This window comes from Nestor notabilis, unplaced genomic scaffold, assembly GCF_000696875.1.
Source record: "Nestor notabilis isolate BGI_N333 unplaced genomic scaffold, ASM69687v1 scaffold27214, whole genome shotgun sequence".
NCBI lineage: Eukaryota > Metazoa > Chordata > Aves > Psittaciformes > Psittacidae > Nestor > Nestor notabilis.
The window spans coordinates 4,233-28,526 of record NW_009925563.1 but is presented as its reverse complement, the minus strand read 5'-3'; the positions used below and the strand labels follow the sequence as shown (position 1 = coordinate 28,526).

The 24,294-nt window shown below is 42.5% G+C and overlaps 1 protein-coding gene across 1 annotated transcript in view; it reads right to left on the bottom strand.

The window, feature by feature from the left end:
- Positions 1-251: 251 nt before the first annotated feature.
- APCDD1 (adenomatosis polyposis coli down-regulated 1) overlaps positions 252-24,294 on the bottom strand; it is a 28,268-nt gene continuing 4,225 nt past the window's right edge. Inside the window, exons 3-6 of the mRNA XM_010013124.1 lie at positions 19,099-19,282; positions 17,200-17,731; positions 3,345-3,666; positions 252-1,328 (exon numbers count right to left, since the gene is read on the bottom strand). Of these exons, the coding sequence (XP_010011426.1) occupies positions 880-1,328; positions 3,345-3,666; positions 17,200-17,731; positions 19,099-19,282 (1,487 nt within the window). The 3' untranslated portion in view covers positions 252-879. The remainder of the gene's footprint in view (positions 1,329-3,344; positions 3,667-17,199; positions 17,732-19,098; positions 19,283-24,294) is intronic.

Here is a 24,294-nt window from a genome sequence, read left to right as displayed (position 1 = left end):
AACACTGTGGGCAGAGCTTGTAAGGCCTCAGCAATATGAAAACGTAAGTTGTCCCTGCAGCCTTGTATCGCAGCTTACCTGCACTGTGTGTATCCGACAGAAATGCTTCTGTCTGTCTTTAAGGCAGCCTGGTTGTAACGACTCACTAGAAACAAAGGGAGGTCTTGAAGCAATTACATAGCTAAGGAAATAGAACAAGAAAATATCTAAACCACTGGTTATTTTTACAACTTAATGATTGTAAAAATAGCTTAAATTACTTAGACTATTTTTTTCATTAGAGGTATCAACCATTTAGCACTATCTGAACAGAGGGCTGTTGCTTTGCTGTTTCTTTGTGTGTTATGAGCTGTGAGATAATGACAAGATAAATCTTTGTGGGTTTCCTCCTTATATACATATCTACATCAGAGCTGTGAAGTCAGAGGGGGAAGCTGCTATCACAGCACTGGCACAATACCGAGCCCTTCCCCAGAGCTATATTCTGATGAGAAACGGGGTGTTGGGGAGAAGAGTACCTCAATGGTAAGATGGCAGAGACGGCTGAAGCAGGATCATAACATTCACCCCAGCAGTTAAAAAAAATAATAAAAGGAGACCCCCTCCCTCCCCCCAGAATTCTGCAGTCCTAAAGTGCAATTACTTTTGTGCAGTCATGTCAGGCCAGGGATCAGACTGGATGAAGTTCAAAGCACAAACATCAAACGAGTGCCGTTCGGGATTCGAGGAGGAGGGGGGAAGTAAGGAAAAGAACAACAGTTCTCAGGCATTCAAGTGCATCAAGAAAATAAATGTTCCTTTCTTTCAGAAGAAAAACAACCCTCAGTCTGGTGGAATCCTGGCTTTGTAGTCATGAAAAATAAGGGTTTTTTTCCACTTCTAGCTGAGAATGTCCCAATATGACACAGTACAAATAAACACCAAAGCAAGAGCTGAGGTGCCGGGATATTTTTGTGGTGCCCTGCTGCTATACAGCCTTATTTTATTCTCCTCTGGTGACTCTTCAGATCTGGGTACAGAAGAAGCACACTGAATTAAAGGCATCTGGTAGGAAGTGGCTCTTTTCTCTGGTCGGTCCGGGCTGGACCCGTCGCTTGGTCTTTGGCCATTGTACAGCAAGTACCTGCCCCGGGCATCCTGCTCCATTTTGAAGATCTCATACTCGGTGTGAGGTAGGCGGATGCCGAGTGCAATGCAGCCGTTGGTGTGGGTGACATCCAGCTGAACCCCAACTTGCCAGGACCCCTGTGCTCCGCATTCATTCCCATTGAAGACATTGAGCAGCGAGGCTGTGGATATATCCATGGGAGTGACCTTCATGTGATTGACTGCGAGAGAGGAAGAGAGGAGCTATTAGCAGAGGGATGAAAACAAAAGCGAAGACAACAGGCGGGTTGGAGTGTACCTGCGAAATCAGAATTGTCTCTCCCTGTTCATTTGAAATCAAATTTTCATACTGTGGGTGTTGCCAGCAGATCTATTTGCATTGTATGTCTTTGATGCAATTGCTTCTCGCACAGAGCACACACACACCCCAATGCAGTTGAAGAAAACCTGATGGCTGCATATCTCAGTCAGAGATTAAGCAGAGCTTTTCATAAATTCCAGACAATCCTGTACAGATAAAAGCCTGGTTTGTTGTATTAGGAGATAGGTAAAGGAAGAAACAATAAAACTTTAATCATGTTTTAATACCATCTCTGTTAACCCGTAAATAGGACTGTTTATCATGTATTTTTCATAATTTTTTAATATCTGTTACCCCATAAAGCTAATGAAATAATTGGTTCCAGTTGGAAGATTTGGAAAGTACCACAGCTGCACTATCTTCCTAAATTACTTGTCCTTTTTTGCATGAACTATAAAATATAGCTGAACTAAGGAGAGATGCTTTTTCTCGTATCTCAACAATGGCTGCAGCTTGCAGTACCAAACGTAGAAGTGCTGCAGCTTCTGCAATTCTAACCTGCCTGTATTTCAAAAGAGCTTAAGACACAAAGTTTTATTTTTCAGCCCATTTTTAAAGGCTGGGAAAAATCAAACTGAAGGAGCCTATAGAAGCTGGATAGAGTTTTTTCCTGGTGTGCATTTGACACTGCATCAAGAAAAGGGGATTCGAATGGATCCCCTTTCAGACAGGGGGAAGGAAATAATAAGCCATCATGCCTCCCAGCACACTAAAATCCCAGTTCTCTTGCTGTCATTTTATAGTAAGACTTGTTGGGAGTTTTATTCTGAAGTTTTATAAACAGATTTGACCCAATGACTCTACAGTTCACATTATTTGCCCTGACTGGTGTAAAAGGTGATTTATAGAAACTGAATCTAAAAGTTCTAGCAAAACCAAGTTAGTAACCTTGATCCATAATGTAAGTTGGCATAGCATCAACCAGGAAGTCAAGAAAAAACTGGACTTCTCTCCAGGAGGTCAGTTGGGACATGCTGCATGCAGCTCTAAAGAGCAGATGTTCTGACAGGCAAGGGCATCTCCTGCCTCCTATGAAAATCCCAGATTAGTAAATTGGTTTTTATAGTTAGATGCTTTCCTAAATTGGAGCCATGCAAGAAGCTTTATGCTTCTCGCATGGTAACTGAGAGAAGATGGAAAGAGACCACAGAGTGCTTGGGGCTTTCAGAAGCTCTGCTGGGGCTGGTGCCATGGCAGAACATCGTGTTTTGGAAATGTTTGTTTGTGTGAGTGGTTAAAGCCACTGAGCTCTTTCTAAGCAGGGTGCTATGGGGCTGTTTACACAGGAAGGCTTCTCAGCTACAGGGACCCGGAGAGCGTCACTGCTGTGTGCTGCTTCCCAAAGTACTTGAGGGTTGCAGTTAGATACATCTCATCTTCACTGTGGTGGGATCAATCAGCGGTCTTTAGGGACATCCTTACTTGTTCTAGGGCTCCTTGGAAGCTGATGAAGACACATGCTGTTACATGTCTTTGACAGAAAATTATTTATACCACCTCAGACCTGAAATGTCTTCTGAAGGTGCTTTCTTCTCTCTACTGAAGGGAGCCCTAGGACACAGATCTAATCTTAGATGCCTGCTTAGATGCTTGAAATCTGGCCACTGGGCTCCAAGACTTAGTGATGCGAAATCTTATTTTCTTGTGCTGTACTTAAAGATCTCTGCCTCAAATGAGAATTGCTTCAGTGGTGTGAGCTGCCGTGCAGCTGTATAGTTTGGCTGGCATTCACACACCGCTTGTGAGCTTCCCAAGAAATGACTAACCCCTGAAAACAACAGAATGAAATAATCAGCAGCCAAACTGTTACGAGTGAACTCTGCTCTGGTCCAGAACTATTTGACCAGCTCTGCCCCCATTTAACAAGACACTCTACCTTTGAACACAAACTCTGTGCCACCCATGACTTTGGATGAGTGCACTCCCCGGCTGTAGCGTCCTTTGGCATAGATGGTGAAGGTGGGGTGCTTGCAGATGGGGTCGGAGTAGTGGTAGTAGTGACCTTCCCAGGTGTTGTTGTTGTCGTGGAAAATGAAGTGCCGAGTGAGGAAGAGGACCTCTGGTCGCACCTCGCAGCGCTGGCTCACCCACTCTCCGTGTAACCCTATGGTCAGATCCGCCTTGGGGGGTAAGATGGGAGGATGGTGCTCATCCGAACGGTAGATGATTCTGCACGCGATGCACGTGCGGTCATGATTCTGAAACGAAGCAGAGAGAAGCCCTCGTTAGGCACTATCCACGATACAGGGCAATGAATCAGGCCACCTGTTTTGTGCTGAAGTGACACCGACTGCACAGGATCATCTAGTTCCAACCCCCTGACTGTTCTATGATTCTATGATTCTAAGGGTGAGACTAACAGGAGTTTCAAAGCACTTGAAACATGACACCGTTTGGTTTTTTATGTCTAAGGCTGCATAACAGAAGAGCAGTTAGGAAATTAATTCCCTCATCTGCATTTATCTGAACATTTTACACCAGCTTTTTATAGGCTCTAGAAAAGGCTGACTTTATCCTTCAAATAGTATGAGAAGCTGTCAGATGTTAATTTACTTGGCAACACTTGTGTTAGAAACAAATGCATTTGCTGAGCTCTTATTTTGCATCTGTTTTCCTTTTAGTTCCTTTTGTAGAAAGACAACAGTGTCCTAAGGACATTTTTCCTCACATCCACCTTGTTCAAAGTGCGGGGTGTTTTCCTGAGGTGCAATTCAGAGTGCACTGCATTAAGAGCAGAAGCTCTCTATGAAGCCATTGGGGTGGGAGATTTATACAAATACTTCCAATTTGCACCCATTTCCAGTCCTCTTTTCTGAGATTTCTCCAAGCTCCTCTGTAATGTAAGTGCTCATATTCATTGCTCATACTTTAAAGCCCATGTGAGCTGCTATGGAGTCAGCATTTCTCCACTCACTGCCTTCAGCTCACAACACACTCCAGGGGTGACATTTACACAACCTTTGCTAGTGCCCTGAGTTTCTCCACTAATGTGACTGTAGCCGTCTTCAGAGAATCAACATAAAACTCCCATGGTATATCCCTTCTACATATATTAAACAGGGTTCATATTTGCCCCATCCCAGACCAGATAGACACCAAAAGTCAGTGAGATCCATGAAAAGTGCTGTTCTGCATTCCTGGGATTTAGAATAATGGTCTATGTGCAAAATAATTATAAATGATGTAGCTCAGGTTGATGTGAACCAGTGCTGGCCAACAACCCTGCTCTGAGGAGGAAGGAGGTTGGACTTGGTAACCTCCAGAGGATCTTCCCACCTCAAAACACTTGGTCTTTTGTGAACCACGTGTCAGCATGCTATTGAAGTGGATGCAGTTCCTTCTCACTATGGAGCTTATTAACCAATTTTAAGATACCTTTTTTTTTCAGGTAAATTCTGCAAGCAGGTGCAAGAGCCATTAATATCTCAGTGAAAATACAAAGAATACTTAATCGAGTAATTTAACTGCAGCTGGTGAAGTTAGCACAGATTTGTGCCATAGTAATAGACAGCAGAGGCTGGTGCAAAACTCCTGGCTCTCCTGAACATTGAAAGCACAGACACTGCATAAGGACTGTGAAACTGAGCCATTTTCTGAGATTACAAGTTTCAGGTTGGATTTTCTGAGATTACAAGTTTCAGGTTGGATTTTCTGATGGTCAAGAGCAGAACCAAGATCCAGTTATGTTTCGTATGATGATGTATGTTTCTTGTGTGGCCTTCCTGTGTGACTTAACCTCATTTCATAGAAACACAGACAATTACAGCTCTTCTGGTTAGGACAGGGCTGGTAGGAGGCTAAATAAAGACATTGAACTGTCAGAAAGCAGACAGAAATTTCAGGGGCCTGGATTTAAAATAAAATTTTAAAAAATTACAATCCATAACAAACTACTTAACAGTTACTAATACTAATATTCTAATAGTATGTAGCTCTATTCCTAGAACAAACCTTCCAATACAATCTAACAGAAGTCCAGTGTCCACCTTCCTCTTGCCTACAATAAAATCTCAGCAGTTTTCCTCTGTGAGGTTGTTTGGGAGTTACAAAACTGGTCTGTTGAATCTCTCGCTGTCTTCAACAGATGTCAGTCTTCTTCTCTGGGAAGTGGTCTCGTTTACTGAGTGGTTTGTGGCTCAGGATTGCTGGGGGGCAGATGACTTATAAATTACTAGGAAATGAGTTGGTGCTGGGGAAAGGTGGAGACTACCTTGGCACACCTCGGGCAGCAGCAGAGCTGCCCCATTTCCAATGAGCTCCAAGGAGGATGCCAGAAGCTGAGCGCTGCTGGTGCACAAGGGAACTGTTGGATGAGGTGTACGGTTCTGTTCACTGCCAACCAAAGCACCAAGGAAACACACATTTTTGAACTGTTATAGAAATAACGCTTTTTCTTCTTGGGAATCAGTATCTAAAAGATGCCCCAGCTGCCTTGCACAGGCACCTGCAGTGATTCAGGCCAAGGGATTGCTCTGGGGAAGATGCTGGTGTCTACCAAGCACTCATTTCTCCAGAGTGGCTTTTCTGCCACAGGGCAGGCTGGTGTCACTGCTTCTTAACACTTTAAGGGCTAATAAACTGCCCAAATGACAGAAACTTTATTGCTGTGATTGCCCCACTCACATAAAGGGAAGCAAGAAGGTGAGGAAAAGACAGTGTCGTAAAACTAAACATAGCTTATAAGAGCTGAATTGGTCAATAGAAAAAGACAACTTCTGATACAGTCCCTTCTCTGCTGAAGTTGAGAGCTCTTATCAGCTCCCAGAGGAGACCCTGGCAGAGCAATATTTGGTTTGGTTTATATTCCCATTTCCCTCTCAGGAGCCTGTCCTCCACAATCAGTTTGTGAGCCAAAAGCAATTTAACGTGGGAACCAGTGGTTTCTGTTGCCCTTGTTCAAAACCTGAAGAAGACCAAGTGGAAACCTAGCCTGTTGTCTTCTTGGTCACCCTTGGCTGTTTGTGGGATTCCTCTGTTGTTTCTCAGGTCCAGTGAATGGGTAAGAAGGAGATGTGTAATCAATCCTATTTGTAGCAACATTATTAGGTTTTTTTTTTTACTTTCTTGACCAGGAAGGACTATCAAGCATAAATGTTCTCTTTGCTGTTCTTCTAGCAGTGATCTTAGGTTTCACCTCTCCTCTACAACATTAATAAAAATGATTATGATGAGTCAAGGCTCTGATGCTGGGCTGGAAGTATTATCATAGTTTGACATCTTCTCCATCATACTGGGAGTGTAGAAGGTGTACACTGGCAACACCTGCAGCTGCTTGGTCCCTTGGCTGTGGCCAGCAGCAGAGTAGGCAAAACGTCCATAGAGCTCCATGGTGGAAAAAAATTCATACCTACAAGCAGCCCATTTCTCCTTATCAGGAGTGGGTTCACGTCATAAGGCAAGAGGAAGAGTTCCCAAAACTTACAAAAGTCATGCAGTGTGGCTACAATGTCTGTCATTACACTGTGAGTAGAGGTGACTCCTTGGGCCAACTGAAGGAAGGCCCGGGTTAACTGAGTGCTAAACTTCACTTTGATTTCTGTGAGTTGTCTGTAGCTCACTTGGCTTCTTTGATCTCTCCAGTGCTGAACTGCTGTAACTCTGTACAGCCCTTCGAATTCCAAAGGCTCTGCACCAGCTCTGAAGCTCTGTCCAGTTGCGCTGCTGCCAACCTTCTAGCTACTGATGGAGTGCCTGGATGGAGGGGCTGAGGTGAATGGGCACATTTTGCAATGAAGAGGGAGTGGGACAGGGAGAGGTTGGCGTGGTGAGGATGGGAGCAGAAGCATCCCTTTCACAACAGTGAGACATCAGGCAGGCTCAGGTACCTCATACAGCCTGAACGCATTGCTCCCCAAGACAAGCGCTAGTATCTAAGCCCACATAAATGTTTGGGGTTTTTTCCTGTGATACTATCTTTCACAGAGTTATGAACTTAGTGGAAGAATATGCCACGTGTGAACTCCCTTAGTACAATTCTGTCCAAGTAATGGATGATGGAAAGATCTAGCTTTGTTATGAGGCAATTTGACTTAATTATAGAGTAATTTACGTTCGACAATTGAGTGTATTTTTCACTGTTGCTTTTTCAGGTCAGCTGCTCTTGGCTCTTAATTACACTAGCTGAGGCTTTGCAAATCACTCCCTTTCCATGTGTCTCACGGAAAGATTGTTTTCTAAAAACAGAGTTCAAAGAAAATAGGGAACACAGGCAGAGGACATTCGTGTACAAACACGATTAAGTACTCTCTAATAAAAAGCTCATTTGGCCATGACATAAACTAAAAAGCAATAAAATGAGCAGTGGACAGGATGAACATCTGTTTTATGTTCTGATTATCTTAGGTGTATAATGCAATACTTTTAATCGTGGGGTCTGACTAGAAGGACCAGTCCCTGAAATTGCTGCTGCCTAATGACTGGAAGATCTCTTCCCATACAGGATGCCTCCTTGCAGCTCTGCAGTGCCAAACCCGTGGTGCCCCAACTCCTCGCTCTCCCGGGTGTTTCTTTAAAGCAAATTATCAATTAATCTATGAGGCCATGTGGCCTGAAACAAGCCTGAATGTTTGGCTGGAAACACAGTTCCTGTGTTAGGGAGAAAACAGTTTGTGATCTGAAAATTTCCACCAACAGTTTTCCTTATCCCTCCCTCCTGCTGTCTCAGCTGAAGTGGTAACAAGGCCAGAGAGCTCTGGAAGTCAAGCAGGGAGGTTTCTAATAAAAAAAAGGCAAACAAGGATGAGGTTCCTTGATCCTTTTCCCAATTGCTGTGGATAGTCAGAAACATAAACCCTCTCAGCATCGTTTAATTTTCTCTTAAATTCCACGGGGTTCTTTGGCTGCCTAGGGCTAATTTGCTTCTAATCATTTCATAGTGCTTTTTTTATGGCCCAGGCCAAAGAAACAATCACACAATTGCTTTCTGAGCAATGGTGAAATAAGCTTTGAGTAACACCTAGAAAGATCTTTTTGGAAGGTGTTCTAGTTTTCTTTGAACACCTTTATATTTCAATGCCGTTGACATCTATATATGTGTCTATATAACAGTAAGACATCTATGGACCAAACCCTTTTCAAAATGTACAGAAAATCTACATTTTCCTTGTGGTTCAAGCAGAAGCTGAAATAAATGCTTAGTATTGAGGAGAAGACCTGCAGGATGTACTGCAAGCTGTATTTAGGGACAAAACAAAAAGCACTAATAGTAAGGAGTAATACAGTTATTTTTCACTTTGTTCAAAACATATTTCTTCTTCCCTCTATCAATCTATTTATTCTTTATATCTTGAAAATGTGTCTGTATTTCAATCTGAAAATTTAAAGCACTATTTGTCTGAAACAGCTCAAATTGTAACTCAACCTTTCTCCTGTAGAATTACAACAGATGACACAGATGATTACAACAGAACAAAGTGAAAAATTAATGTGATATTTTTCATTAGATTCTTATTTTAAAAAGGACATTTTAATGGAGAATTTTGACCATTTTCTGACAGGCTCCCTCTGTCATCTTTTATAGTTGCAAATAGTTGGTATCTTACCAGACCAGACACATTAAGAAGACAAAGCATAGAAGGCAGAGATGTGCAGTAAGGTCCTAAACAATCAAAAGATAGAGCAACTGCTGTAATAGGAGGCCTGGTGTTGAGGCAGCAGATGTGGGACTGCTGCTGTTCAGAGCTGACTCAGGCTAAGGAGAAGCAGTGGACAATTCCGAGAAGCAGTGAACCCAATTAGCTTTCTCAGTAGCAGTTTGTTTTACACCTGCAAGGTCTTTAAACATGCATGGAATTACACAGCAGTTTCCCAAATTAATTTGGGAAATCGTCTCTCCTTCTTTTTTTACCTGGAGCCACTGCAGGGTGGATGCATCCTTCCCATACCATAACCTGGCTAAAAGATTCAGGTAACAGGTCTGCCTCAGCAAGATGAAAAAGCACGCACTCTTCACAACCAGCTGCGCTGCCTTTGGACTCCTCCTTGCTCTCTTCTTCCCTCTCAGCAATGCCAGCGTCAAACCCAACCTGAAACCCTGGGCAGATCAGTGGCTTCTTTCTGTAATACCTCCCCTGGGGCTCAGGCTTTTCAGCTTTCACTTTTTACTCAAACCCAGATATTCTATGACATGGCTACTCTAAATACACCCTTCTCTCCCTGGTCTCTCCTCCAGGGCTGCTGCCATCCCTCCCCTGCAATGCACTTACAATAAGACCATACTGAAGTCACTTACTTCAAATTTCTGTAGCAATATCCTGCCTTTGTCAAGTCATGTGTTGACATTAATAATATTTCTACAACACTACTTGTGCTGGCTGAGCCCCCATATCTGTGCTGGTGGCTGTAGCATGGAAGCTTGATTGAAATATCCAGGTTCTTGCATTTGGCCAACCCTGATTTGCACTGGTTGCCAGTGCATGGCAAGAAGCAGGTCTCATTCATGGTTGGAAAAAGAGGACAGGTTGCATCTATATGGTATCATGAGAAGCAAGGGCTAGCAAAAGCCCCAGCACACACCCCAATGCCCTTCTGCACCCTCCCGTCACTGGGGAAGATGCTCCTAACCAAGCTTTGGAGCCCACACAAGGCAGCCTATGCTCTGGTTGTTCAGGATGCTTAAAACCTCACCACTCAAGAAAAACAGGTGCCAGGCTTTAGTGCTAGAAATTGAGTGCTCCCAGGATGAGTACAGAGGGAAACCCTTGGGAGAACCAATTCAATTCAAGGAAATGCTTCCAACTCATCAAAACAAGTTGGATAGCTTTGCCTCACAGTGCCAAGGAGCCGAGTCCACAGAAAGGACACTTTTACAGCTCAGTATCAAGGTCCGCTCCTCCACTGCTCTGCATAACTGCAGACCAAGACAACAGTTTAACAAATGGCTAAAATCTCCCTCCACCACAAAAGTGATAATTTGCAGGCTTTCCATGACCTCATATGAAGCTGAGCTGGCTAATGTGCATTAGGCTGGCTCTGGGGAGTTGACGAGCACGGCTTGACACAGTTATAATTCAGCCTGCCAAATGGAATGAAGACTAACAAAGATTTAAAACTTTAATTAAAAGTCTTGAAGCAAGTGAACTGCTGGAGAGAGCGGTAACTCCTTTGCAGGGCTGTCAGTTTGGGATTTCTTTTGGTGGGGAACAGAGGTGCTGCAAGCAGGAAGGAGGGTGGAGATATGCTCAGATTTATCTGCTAGTGCGTATCATATATTTTAAGATATTGAGGAATGGTTTTTATTAACTGCTGTCATGAAGGGGAAGATAGTGAAGGAATCTGAAGGCACTACCATTACACAACTGTCTGATCTACGATGTCAGTTCTATTGCACAAGCCTGCATAAAACAGAAATAAACACAACCAACATGAAATGCCAAAGTCTTTTGGTTGTTCTTTTCTGATGTAAACTACTTTATCCCGGGCAAAAGACAAGAACAAAGAGAGAAATGGCCTTTTTCTCAGATGAATGTGCTTGCATATCATCTATCCAACTAAACTGATAGTAATTTATGGTGACATGAATATTTTGGGAAGTATCAAATGAAAAAGTTCCTGGAAAACCCTAAGGGAGAGTCTGAATGTCCATTTTCAGGAACAGAGTATTCCAAACTAAAGCTGCTGTATGTGTTCATTATGTCTTTAAAATCAACCTCTGAACCACGTAGCAATATTGCCAGTGAGTCCTCCCTCTGCTCTTACAAAAGATGAAGCAATTGTGGTTAGATGCCAGCAATAAGGAAGCTGTTAGTAGGCTAAATAGTAGGTTGAGTTGATCTGAAGGCCCGTGTTTTATTTTGCTAGGCTAGACAATTAATTTCAGTCCCTGGTACTGTATTTGTGTTGGGGCAGGCTTTCACTGCAGTTGCAGAACAAGCAGCGGTAGTTAAATCAACACAGGTGAACAGGGTTTTAAAAGCAACACAGCTTTCAAAGGTTCAGAGAGAGAGTAAAAAGCAACCTTTTGCTCTAGGTCTTGCCTAGCACTAATGCTGGAATAGGCAGTAGATGCAGGGTGGCACCCTCAGAGGAGCACTCTTCTGGAAGGCCACAGCCAACAGCGCTGCTGAGTACCACAAGGACTAGCCTCAACTAGAAGTTGTTTGCTTCTCTTGTCTCTGCAGGCCATCACACGTGCTGTTATTGCTCATAAACCTGGAATTAACCTATTTGAACATTCTTCTGAATATTCTTTCTTCGCTTGCCCTAACCAAAAGCCTTTTGCAAGTAATAATGAACAAAAGAATCCCTTCAAGTGTTGGTTAATCTAAAAGTCTAGTTATACTACTCTGACAAACAAAGGAGTTTTGTCCTCCAAGATTACACTTTTTGTTTGAGATAATGTTTTGCACATTTCTCTGAGGCACTTCACATGTTTAATATCCTTTTATTAACTTATGCTCACATTCCCCTGGGAGCTCCTCAAGGACATAGCATTCCCCTATAGATGAAGTCACTGAGTTTCAATGAAATGAAGACTCAAATTTTGAAATGCACGAAAAATGTTGAGCACTTTGTTCTTTCACTGCCCGATAGAGAAAAGCCCAAACACCAGGCTCCATATGTTGAATCTGCATTAGCTGCAAATGCGAGGTGCTGCTGGAAGTCAGCTCCCAGTGGCAAATAAACTTGTAATAGAGAATCGATCCATTAGAATTGTGTTTTCAAGGGAAAATGTCCTACTGAAAGTGTGTGACCAACAAATGCTTAAGCGTGGCAAAGGCAGAAGGAAGGTTATCCTAGGTTGCTTGTGATGTTCCAGAGCATTCCAACTTTTTTCCTAAATAATGATCTCACTAGAATGACCGGTCATCACAGCTCTGCTCTGATCTTTCCCGTTACTCTGTCAGATGATAAAATAGCACAAGGAGTTCTTTGTTTACAAAGCACTATTGCTGAGGCAATTACATGTGGAGTAAGTGTTCCAGTATTGCTGTTGCACACATTTCCTGTAGTTTTAGAGCAGTTATCTCTGAAAACATCTTCTGTCCTTCTGCATATCAGATGAATACTGCATTTGAACCTTCTTTCACGCTACAAGTCCAAGGATGTATGTGTAAATAAGATGTGATTTTACAACCCATCAACCAGACTCCTTGATGTTGTCCTAATTGGGAATATTTTGTATATATGTATGATGATGGCCAAGCAGTTCCCCTGTCCTGCCCTTTTTACCCGTGTGGTCTGTCATGCTGGCTGAAATGAGAAACTTGACATGAGCCGGCTTCAGTGTGCGCTTGCAGCCCAGAAAGCCAACCGTATCCTGGGCTGCATCAAAAGAAGTGTGACCAGCAGGTCAAAGGAGGTGATCCTGCCCCTCTACTCTGCTCTTGTGGGGCCTCACTTGGAGTATTGTGTACAGTTCTGGTGTCCTCAACATAAAAAGGACACGGAGCTGTTGGAGCAAGTCCAGAGAAGGACCACGAGGATGACAAGAGGGCTGGAGCACCTCCCATGTGAAGACAGGCTTGAGAAAGTTGAGGCTGTTCAGCCTGGAGAAGAGAAGGCTGCGTGCAGACCTCATAGCAGCCTTCCAGTGTCTGAAGGGGGCCTACAAGGATGCTGGGGAGGGACTCTTCATTAGGGACTCTAGTGGTAGGACAAGGGGTAATGGCTTTAAACTTAAACAGGGGAAGTTTAGGTTAGATCTAAGGAAGAAGTTCTTCACAGTGAGGGTGGTGAGGCACTGGAATGGGTTGCCCAAGGAAGTTGTGAATGCTTCATCCTTGGAGGTGTTCAAGGCCAGGCTGGACAGAGCCTTGGGTGACATAGTTTAGTGTGTGGTGTCCCTGCTCATGGCAGGGGGTTTGGAACTAGATGATCTTAAGGTCCTTTCCAACCCTAACTACTCTATGATTCTATTCTAAAAAGCTGCATGGGCAATAGCTTGAATCCCTTGATAAACTCTCAATGTCAAGAGACATTAAAATGTTCAGCCCTGTTCATCAGGAAGTCCTAACTGGTGTCTTGAGCAAGGCTAGAGGACTGTTAAGATAAATCTAGACATTGGCCTATTCAGCTGCAGCTAGGAACTTCCATGTATTTTACAGGAGGAATTTGTTTAAGGTATGCTCTTATCTAAAGGTATTTGTAAAGCCTTAAGAGATGACATATTATATATTTTGAAAAGCTCCCTGATATTATATGAACCCTTGAGATACAGTAATCTGTGAATTTATTCAGATTTGTAGCTCAGCATAAAGCTGTCTGGTTTTTGGACAGCCCTTTTGATTTACCATCCTGTAGTGAAATCACTGCAGGAATTTGGAGAAGATCCAATTCTATTTGTTTAAAGTCCTCATCATGTGGCTTTGGCATTCCTAACGTATCCAGCAATCATTTGCTTTTAATTACCATTCATTTCAACCACATAAGTAATGAATGTGGCTACCACATCCAACTTACAGGTTGTGTAAACTCTTGAGCTGGGTGGAACTTTCTTCTATATAGAGGCTTAACCATAAATTTAACTCAAAATGTGAATCTTCTTAACTTATTTTAGGCAGGCCTTTATAAGTTTAAAATAAAAATAAATAAAAAGGAAATGAAAAAAGCCTTAAATGAAAGATTCCACACAATACACCTGATTCACTTCAGAAGCAATTTCCTGGCCTCCCTAACCTCTTGGTATGACTGTAGAAACCTTAAAAAAACAAGTTGATTTAATGTTTCTATTTATTCATGGTGTCCAGTTTCCAGAGGAGTCTGTGACTTGTAGTTTTAAACTCAGTTTAGCATTTAAACTCATTTTCAGCTGTGTCCCAGTGGAGCAACAATTAGAAAAGGAAAAGAGTTCAAAGAAGAAGGGTTATAACCTTTCAACGGTACGTTTGCCTGGACCTTTAAAGAAAGACCCATCTCTGTTACTATTCTTCCTACATTTGGCAAACACGAGGTCAGACAGCTGGGTTGAGAACCTGTTGGTGTAGATCACTTCATGGTCAGATACAAACCAACACCCAGGAGTCTTTCATGGCAGCTGAGGCAAAGGTTCATTTTTTAGGGGTATGTTTCTTTATATTGTGCTGAAAGCCTAGTGTCAGCAGGCCTACCTTCTCTTGATAAAAAAGAAATCTCACATCAAATCTGAGCAAGAGGAACCTACCAAAAACCACAAACAGAAGTTATGCTGTTGCACACTTAAAACTTGTGTTAAACCTACACATCTTTTCCTGTTGAAGGCTCTGAGACTGGTGTCCCAGAAACCCAGACGCTCTATATATACATATATATACATTGTGGGAGCCAAGCAGATCATGCAGGCAATGGCTGGAGGAGGAACAGAGGTAATGTAACTTGTCAGAAGTCATAACTGGCCAAACTGAGAGTTGAGCAGTGGCCTGCAAGTCAGGACCTGGAGCCCCCATTTGTTAAACTGCAGGGGTTTCATCATGGAGTGCTGGAATCTCTACATATTTTGCTGTACCCAAAATTATCCTTTGCTTTCTATACTAACAGCATTTTCTGCAGGCAATAGTATTGATATGAATGGGCTTCCAGAGTCATAAATTCAGACTCAAGATTCAGTCTTTGACAAGACCTGGCTACCAAAAATTGTATTTGGTATTCTTTGGTATTCATCTGGTATTCATCAACACCAGTGGATAACTAGTTGGCTTGTTCTCCTGCAGTTCTTGTAAATATATGATGGGAAAGATTCTCAAGGGTCCACACAGCAGGCTTTTTGCGATTGGAGCACATGGGTACCCCTGGGGCAGGAACTGCCCGTCTGGACACGTGGGACTGAGGGATAATGCTGTGCAGAGTGACTCAGGCAGGCAGGCTGAGGCTACTCTTATCTTCGACATAGAGAAATCACCCACTCAGGTCAGAATGGATCAGATCATGCCTGAAATAATGAGTTTTGTGAACGTAAATGTTAGGTTCAGTGTTCTGCAGTTTATTCAGCTAACCTGGCTCAAGAAACAGACCTCTTTTAAAAGACTCGATGCATTAAATTTGAGCATTATATTTTAGAGTGATTATATTTTAAAAGGAAACACTGATGCTACAATAGCAGAAGAGAACACGCAGGAAAACTGTTATCAGTGTGTCCTAAAATTACAGCAGACTTGGACAAAACTCTTTACTTTTAAAAAGCTGGTTGATAGTACCCCTGATCATTCTGATTGCAATGAAATTACTGCAGAGTGGAAGTGTAAGCATTTCTGATGCTATCTATCAGTTCATAATAAGACAACTAGATAAGACAATCAGATTTGACCAGAAAAAATAATCAGCTAGGGTGAATTAAATCAAGATTTTTTTCTCTGTTTCATGTGGTCAGAAAAAGATCTACAATATTTTCTACAGATACAACATATAGGTAGTGCCAGGTAGTTTGTACCTAGAGATACCTGCAAGGAAGAGATTTGGAAAGAACTCTCACTCCCCAATAAGCAAAGACGTTGTCAATGTGCTTGCTTGAATTAATTGAAGAAGAGCAAAATTCTGATGAGGAACATGCTGTGGTTCATCTGCTGCTACTGAAACTCTCCATTTGGAAAATATGTTTAAAAAGAAAATGCAGATTTGTCGTTGGTCATTTGAAGAGAGCACAAGAACGACAGAAATGACAGCAGCTTTCATAAAGAAACAGAGGTGACCATGGATTAAAATTACCCCTAGGCGAGGCTGTTAAAATGATTAAAAGCAGATCATGGAAGGTCCAGAACTATTGAAATCTGATGTTCAAAGGAGGCAGACACAACCCAGGGCAGACGGTTTTGAATGGAAGGGAAAGCCAAGGCTTTCTCATCAAAACTCTCCCCTCCCCTGTTGTGTTTCCTGCTATTGTTGATAAGCTGTAGCTGATTTTTGAATCGTTTGTGACGAGATGATTAAAAATCGTGATAACCCATTAGCTGGAAGTGATGCTGTGGCAGCGCCCAGCTGGAGCACACCAATGGCAGCGGCACCCGGCAATGTGGTTCCAATCGCCGTCTGCCTTTGAAATGTCACCAGGAAAAATCTATAGACAGCCCTCCTGCTAGAGGCCAACAGTGTCTGCTCTTCCCGTTTGATTTTTATTTAGCTTACTATGGGTTGATCAGTTCCCAATGAAGCTAAGGGCACTTTGAGGCCCCTTTAACAACTGAATTATCAAATGGAATAAGAGCCCCATTTGAAATTCACCTGTTTTTCATTTTATTAATGTGTGTGCCTGCATCTGGATCTATGATCTGTACAGCCCATCAGGTTTTTTTCCTTCATGCTGCTCCTTTCATGTGTCCACTCTCTAATTTCCTCTTTTTCTTTTCAGGTTATGGATCACACAACTTCCATATGCTGATAAAATTTGATTTCCTCACTTCCTGGCACTCCCACAGCTATACAAGCATCCACTGATGCTTGTTTCTCTTCTCCTTTCTTAAGTCCTGTATGAAGCTTTCTTCCCAGCTGCTAGCCTACAGCCGTGGTCCCAGCCAACCACTCCTACCTCTGCATATGAATCTTTGATTCCATCTTCAGAGTGGCCTGTACGGACCTTAGTTCATCAGACTACTTTTTTTGCGTATCTGATGCAGTCACATAAACCACAGCAAAGTGGTCCCCCACAAAATACGTTCTGTGATCTTTTGTTAATTGGCTGCATCACCTGTAAGGCTGCAGTTGACTTCTTGTATTAGCAGCACATCTACATTTTAGGCTATGCTAGTGCACTGACTCAGAAGAGCTGGATAACATGGGCTTTGTCACTAGTATCTTAAAAAGAAGGCATATATACACACACGTACCTTGGCATTTTGAAGAGGAGGTTGGTAACTAGAGGGCCGATAGTACCTCCTCTGAGTAGCATCAGTATGAACGTCCCCGAGAAATAGCTCCTCAACAAGGTGGTCTAAATTGTGGTGCAGGTACTGCTTCTCCACGCGGATCAGCTGGAGCTCGTGCATGGCAAAATTCAGAGCTTTGGTGCATTCACAGCCATTCTCTTCTCTCAGCAAATCATAGCTCACATCCTGCTCCCAGGGACTATCTTCTGGTATAAATCCAGGACACGTATGGTTCACCAACTCACTTAATTTTTTGGCTACTGCTTCGTTGTGGCATATGATCTGTATGTTGCGTAGCTGATAATCAGCTTCTGTACCCCCTCGGATTATCCAGGATGCTTGGCGGAGACGTATTTTGCCACGTATCACTAATGTGTAGATAGGGTTTGTGCAGCGATTGCCACCGTAATAAAACTGGTAGGCCTTAAATGTATTATTGTGGTAGAACCTGTAAGATCTTGTGATGAACTCTGGGCCTGCTCTAACTTCGCAGCTGTGGGAAGACAGAAAGTGATGGAAACAACATTTTAGCAAGGTGGCACATCATGTGCACTACAGGTAACAAGACTGAGCAAATCCACATTTGGTCCACAGAGACACTTGGGACTGATGTCCCTCTGGCCTGAATGGGATTAAATAAGAACTAGGCATCTGTGGGCTGCCAATTAACCAATGATTTCCTCTGCTGTAACACTGTCATTAATATACTGCTTTACGGTGATCATAGCTAGGGGTTTTGTCTTTGTAGGTTTAAACACCTTGAGTCACGGTTTGCTTTTATTTTTGTCTGGGACCACCATGTGACTCAATTCTTCTCTACATACAAGTAGCAGCTTATTAAACATCTATTCTTCTCTTTTGCGTGGTAGATTGAGCAAAAGGACTGACAACATCAGAAAGTGAAATGCCAAACATCCACAGAACAAGTACAAAGAACTGGCTTTTATGCTGCTGTAGAAGCTCCCGCAGTGAAGTTCCTCCAGCTATGGTCTGCACAGGACGTGCAGCATCGTGTCCTCAGCTTTTCCACTCAAACTTTCAACAGGGGTGGCAGCTAATACAGTCTTCTGACTGTTAATGCAAAACTTCTATTCGGCTTGAATTTGGACCATGCATTATTCAGGTTTTGTGGTGGGTTGTTTCTTACCCCCCCCCCCCCCGCTTTTTTTCCCCTGAAGCTCTAAATGGCAGTTAAATTCCACTTCCCAGAGAAAGTCCTTCTGTGCCTTCAAACTTGTCCCCATTTTCACATCCACACAAGTTAGTGTAAATACACTGTTTTCTGTTAAAAGCTCCAGTCTTTCCTACTACAAGTCACTTCAAGTAAGCATGTGAATATTGCCTGCTGAGATACAGGAAGCAAAACAGCTCTCTGAATTACTAGACACCATGTATAGGGAGTAATAGAACTAGTGAAATACAGCTTCTTACTTTCTTTTGCTAATAAAACCTGTGCTAGACATATGCTCTGAAAACAAGGACCCATTCAATGGATCGAATGCATGTAGTCGAAGACAGCACAATGTTATGTTTGAATAAGCATCCATTTTGGCAACTTTTTGGGCTCCTTCCTATTCAAAGAGAGATTTAAAGATATTTCACAGCATGCTTTTCAAATTCCAGACTATAAATTGGTTCATCAAGACAGATTTATAGCATCCTATTCTAGTGTACATAATGCCACTCCTCCTTTTATGCACAAACATATAGAAAGCATCTGGAATTCAGAGCATCACCATATTAAAGAAAACAGTTCCCCTGATGCTTAAAGTGGGAATATTCATCCTTCCTTCTCTGCTTCCTTCCCCTGTTCTCTTCCACATGTATCAATCAAAAGTGTCTTGTTTTAGTTTTCCTTACCCAGTAGAGACCCAGTGGCCCTCAATATTGGGAGGCATCTGCACAGTGATCCGGGCTCCATTGTGAAGGTGTTTCAGCATATGATGACACTGTGACTCCTTGAAAGCCCTCCATGCACTCTTCTCCAAGGACCGAGGGTGGGACCTGCTGTCTGGGTGAAGAAGAGCAGAACCTTCTCCCAGCCCTGTGATAGAAAAGTCTAAATTATCTTGAGACACTGCTGAGAAGGCCTTCAATATGATAAAATAGGTTGTGAACATCTTGTGTTTGCATTATGTGCCTTGGAAAGTAATGTTTGCATTTCTTTTCTCATCTTAAAAAAAAATAAATACATATGGGAAGCTCTCCCTCTCTGTCAGCCCACTAAAAATGCACTAAAGGAATTTGCTTTAAGATATACACTGAGGAAAAGAGCTTAACAGAAGTGTTGTGTTTCTACACCCAGGAGACGTGGCTTCAAACCTGAATTGTACAGACACCTTTGTAATCTCTGGTCAGGCCAATCAAAAACCTGGACCTTGAAACTTTCAGAAAGTTGCATCCAGATCCGGACATACACTTTGCGGTTTCAGCCCACCTCTAATTTGAACGCTTCTATAACAAACTTGCAAATAAAGACTACTCTTTAAAGCTAAGGCAACACAGATACTAAAAGCAAAGCCTCTGCACGCAGGAAGCCTCTGTGATGACTGAGGTGGTCAATTAAAGGCAGATTCTGCTATTTTTGTTTTAGAGGCAAAAAGGAATTTCAAAAGCTAATTTTATCTCCAGCACACAGTCATTTTGGTTTCTAGTAATGTATACATACAAAACCCACCAGCGCTCTCTCTCCACAATATTAATTGAACAAAATGAATATGTAGCCTCAGAAGGAATGAATCTTTACTCTTTTAGGCACAGCCTTCTCTTAGGTATGTTGGAAAACAAGGATCAAAAGAAAAACACATATCCAGAGGTTAAGAGGTGACAAACATGAACCTGACATAATGGGTTGAAAACTGTATTACATTGCCAGAAGGAATTTAAAAACCAGCAGGCTAGAAAATGAATACAGGGTGAAGTAGGGGGCTGGTTGTGTGTCGGGGAAGTCAGGGCAGCCGTTTTGGGAGAGGGATGTCTTTCTAACATATGCTCCCAGGGGCAGGGTCTGGGATTCACCCCTGTCTTTTCTGGTTCCCTTTTGGCTGAAGCAGCTCAGGAACTGGGCTGTTGGGAATCACCAGTGCATGGTGCAACCCTACACCGTGCTGAGCTGCCTATCACAGCATCCTATGCTTTATTCCCCAGGCCCCATCTAACACTTAGGCACATGCTTGGGCAGCACACAGCATTGCTACAGAAATTACAAGAAAATCAGTATTATTTGTTTTTAGTAGACACTGTTTCAAACATCTGCCATTTCCTATTGTGAAAAAGAGAACTGTGTCGGTGATTCATTATGTTGGCTAGATCTTCCGGAAGAAACTTGGGTAGCACCTGGGAAAATGGCATTGCTAAAAATATAAATACATGTCAACCATTTAAAAATATAAATTCCTAATCTAAACAAAGGCAAGGACTTATCTGGTAGGCAGGATAAAGAATGATCAGAAAGAATACAACAAATACCTGAATGTAAGCAGTGCTTACTACTGAATGATCTCAAGATTTAATGAGATCAGTGAATACAACCTCACAAAGTCTTTACTGGAAAATCTGGTAGCTTTGTTGCAGGGTACATACAATTCTTCTATGTGAATAAGAATTTACAGCTTTACTTTCGAAAGTGTAATAAATACTAGAGATGCTTTGATATTTGAGCACGCCATCTGAGGTGGCGTTAAAGGAGCCTGATTTTCAGTGGGTCAGTACTTCTCCATTTCTGGAAGTCAAGGCTTCTCAGGCATTTCTACATTGCTGAGCAGAGTCATTCATGTTAGTGCCAAACAAGTTCGGTTCTGCAGCCAGAAACATTACTGCTTGAGAAATGGTATGGCCATGGCAGGGCGAAGCTGTCGTGGCCGTACCATTTCTCAGATTGCGCTGACTGCATCTTTGGAGAGGCAGGATTTACTAGATTGGGTTAGCGCTTCATGCACGCAGAGGTACAGCCTCCTGGGCTGAAGCCAGCACCTCTGCACAGCAGCGCTGTGCTGTGTCTGACCTGGAGCACTTGACGCTCTCAAAAACTTGGGCTTATTTGGTTTATCTGAAGCCTTGTGGATAGGGGGCGGATATCACAAGTCTTCACACCTCCAGGAGAACCGGCTCAGCCAGGTACTGGTGAGCTTACCAATATTTTTGTAGTTATGAATCATAGCTAGTGACTGAGAGCTTGCCTTCACACACTCAAAAAGCCAACATTCCTTCAGCACCTCATTATGAAATGGAGTGAGCACTCCTGTCTATGGGGTAGAGCATCTTTTATGTCAGAAGAGACACCCCCTGCAAGGTACCTGGTAGAGGCTGTAGCCATTATAGCATGGGTTAGGTTGGAAAAGACCTTTAAGATCATTGAGTCCAACCACTAAATGATGTCCCTAAGTGCCACATCTACTATCTTTTAATAACTTCCAGGAATGGTGATTCCACTGTTCTCCAGGGCTACTAACTTTAAACATAGCTGTCAGGATGTCTCCTGCAGATGAATTACCTCACAATGAAAAAAGTCTTTGAAAATTTACATTTCCACTTGAAGTTGTTAAGCATTTGAAATCTGCCATTAAGAAGAGGCTTTGAAATGGTTCAAGTGGCTATTTCCAAGTCATATTTATTATACCACTTGCTTTTAAGCAGTTGTATTTTGCCTAGCTCATGTCATATGATTCATGAATGCAGACACACGTAAAAATGCATGATTTATTAATTAAACATACTTGGGCATTTCATTTCTCCAAGCAAAAATCCTTCTGTGGGAGGATACCGTCTTGGATGTGCACATATCAAACGAGAAAATGCAGTAACCACATTATACACTCCCAATTATTCCCTGAGGGAAGTAATGAAAAGAAGGATTTTTTGAAAAGGAGTCAAACTTTATGTGGTATTATACAGTGTCTTGTCTTTGATATAGCTCTAAAGCAATTGGGTCCCAGCTCTCCCTGTCACATGTATGTAATTCTGTCTGCAACTTGCAAGTGATAAATGTAACCAGTGGGCAGAAGGGAGATTTGCCTTGACAGCCCCAGAGATCAGTACCTGTGAAGACGGTATTTGTTTGGGACTCTATCCATCCAACTGAGACAAACGAGGACAAGAACAAGTATAGGTAATCAAGGCAGGCATGAGAACATAATGAAGGCTGCAGAGACAAAGGAAGGGATGTAGAAAACACACACATAGTAGGCAACATGACATAAATAGGATGTGAATATCAGAATATGAATTAGGGTATAAAATTAAAAGACTGCAGTGGGACTTTACCTATGTTTATGTTGCTGGGGCAAAGAAATAATTCAGCTCATATTTCTTCCTTACCAAGTAATCACTTCCACGCTTTTGAATGTACTGACATATGCCTGTATGTATGACTACCACAAAAAGGAGCCATAACTTCCCCTTGTATCATCTGAAGAGCGAACACCAAGACTGGTGATACGCTTCCCACACAGGGCAGTCCTCCTGTGCTTTTCCTAGCAGCAGGTACTCAAGGACAGCGCAGTGTCCGCCTGCTCCATCCTTGGCAGTCCACAATGAGGTGTTCTGCAAAACTGAGGTCTTGCAGGGATGATGTCACTAATTTTAATTCTAAAAGACCCATGTGGCTGTGTTAAATGGGACATCGCTGGGAGGCTCAAGGTTAAATGTGCTTTCACGAAACTGGGAAAAGAATTTCATGGCTCTTTTAAAGCCTACTTTGGAGCCTAGATGCAGTTGCAACACAGTTGGAGCCACTACTTTCATTCAAAGAGATCCAAGTCTTCTATTCTCTACAGCACAGGCAGATGGTAGGTTTCAGGACCTCCATAACATGCCATGTAAGCATCTCAGGCTCTCTCTGACTGACTGACTTTCAAATTCTTGTGTGTTATGAAGGAACCTTACCCACTTGTTAAGAAAAAAAAAAAACTAAAAAAATCCACCATGTTATCACTAAAAAGTGTGGTAGACTTCAAATGAAAACCAACCTTTGCACAAGACTAATAGTAATAACCCTGTGAAGCCTCTGCTTGGCTTTCACTTAAGCTACACCACAACCAGAGGTCATAAGATTCTATCACCCACCCCATGTTGGCTGTTAATGTAAAGAAGGCAGCCCCAAAGGAAAACTCCAGAATCCATCAGAAATGCCAGCTAGAAAAAACAAAGCAAGAGAAATGCATTTTCTGATGACTTGATATCCAGCTTCTCTTTCATAATCAAGCCCTAGCAGCAGAGATCACAGCTTTAGCATCAAACTAATTGAAAATAGTATAAGAGGTGCTACAGCTAGCTGGGGATCCCTGCCCAGGAGGACCTCAGATCAGACTTTACAGGGGCAAATGCAACATCCATCTGAGTGGGAAAGCGGAGGTCTGCGCAGCTGCCACTCCTGTAAGACGTGGATAGGAGCATGCACTGCATCAGACATGAGGACTTCAGGCTCTCGGGTTCACCTATAAACCTGTATCTGATGTGGGAACTCCTGTAAGACGTGGATAGGAGCATGCACTGCATCAGACATGAGGACTTCAGGCTCTCGGGTTCACCTATAAACCTGTATCTGATGTGGGAATTCACCTATAAACCTGTATCTGATGTGGGAACAACCATTCAAGATAAAAATAATTGTTAAGGGAAGACAGGTTACTTTCAAGTTCTTCAAAGATTTCTGCACATAGCTGGGAGTGAAATAAAAATCTTGAAAGGGCAATCTGTTGGCAGCCCGTTACCTAAACATGTTTCAAAACCAGCTACGACAAAGATCTCTGCCAACATTTCTGCAAAAATCTGCAACATGCTAGAATAAATGTTTTGGTTTTCTGAAAAATAATATGCAAATAATGTACAATTGCAACACAGATAATGGTAAGTAGAGTTGTGCTTGAACACAAATTCTTGTAGTTCCTGCCTAAACTTCCTGGCCAAATTCTATTTTATGCCAGATTGCAAAAGTATAATGCAAATAATCTTAAACTGTTTAGATTTGATCAGTTTAATGGACACCTCTACCAGAATGTAAACCATGGCTTCCAAGCCATGTCCAAGCGTAGTGCTTCAAACCAGACTCCAAGCTGT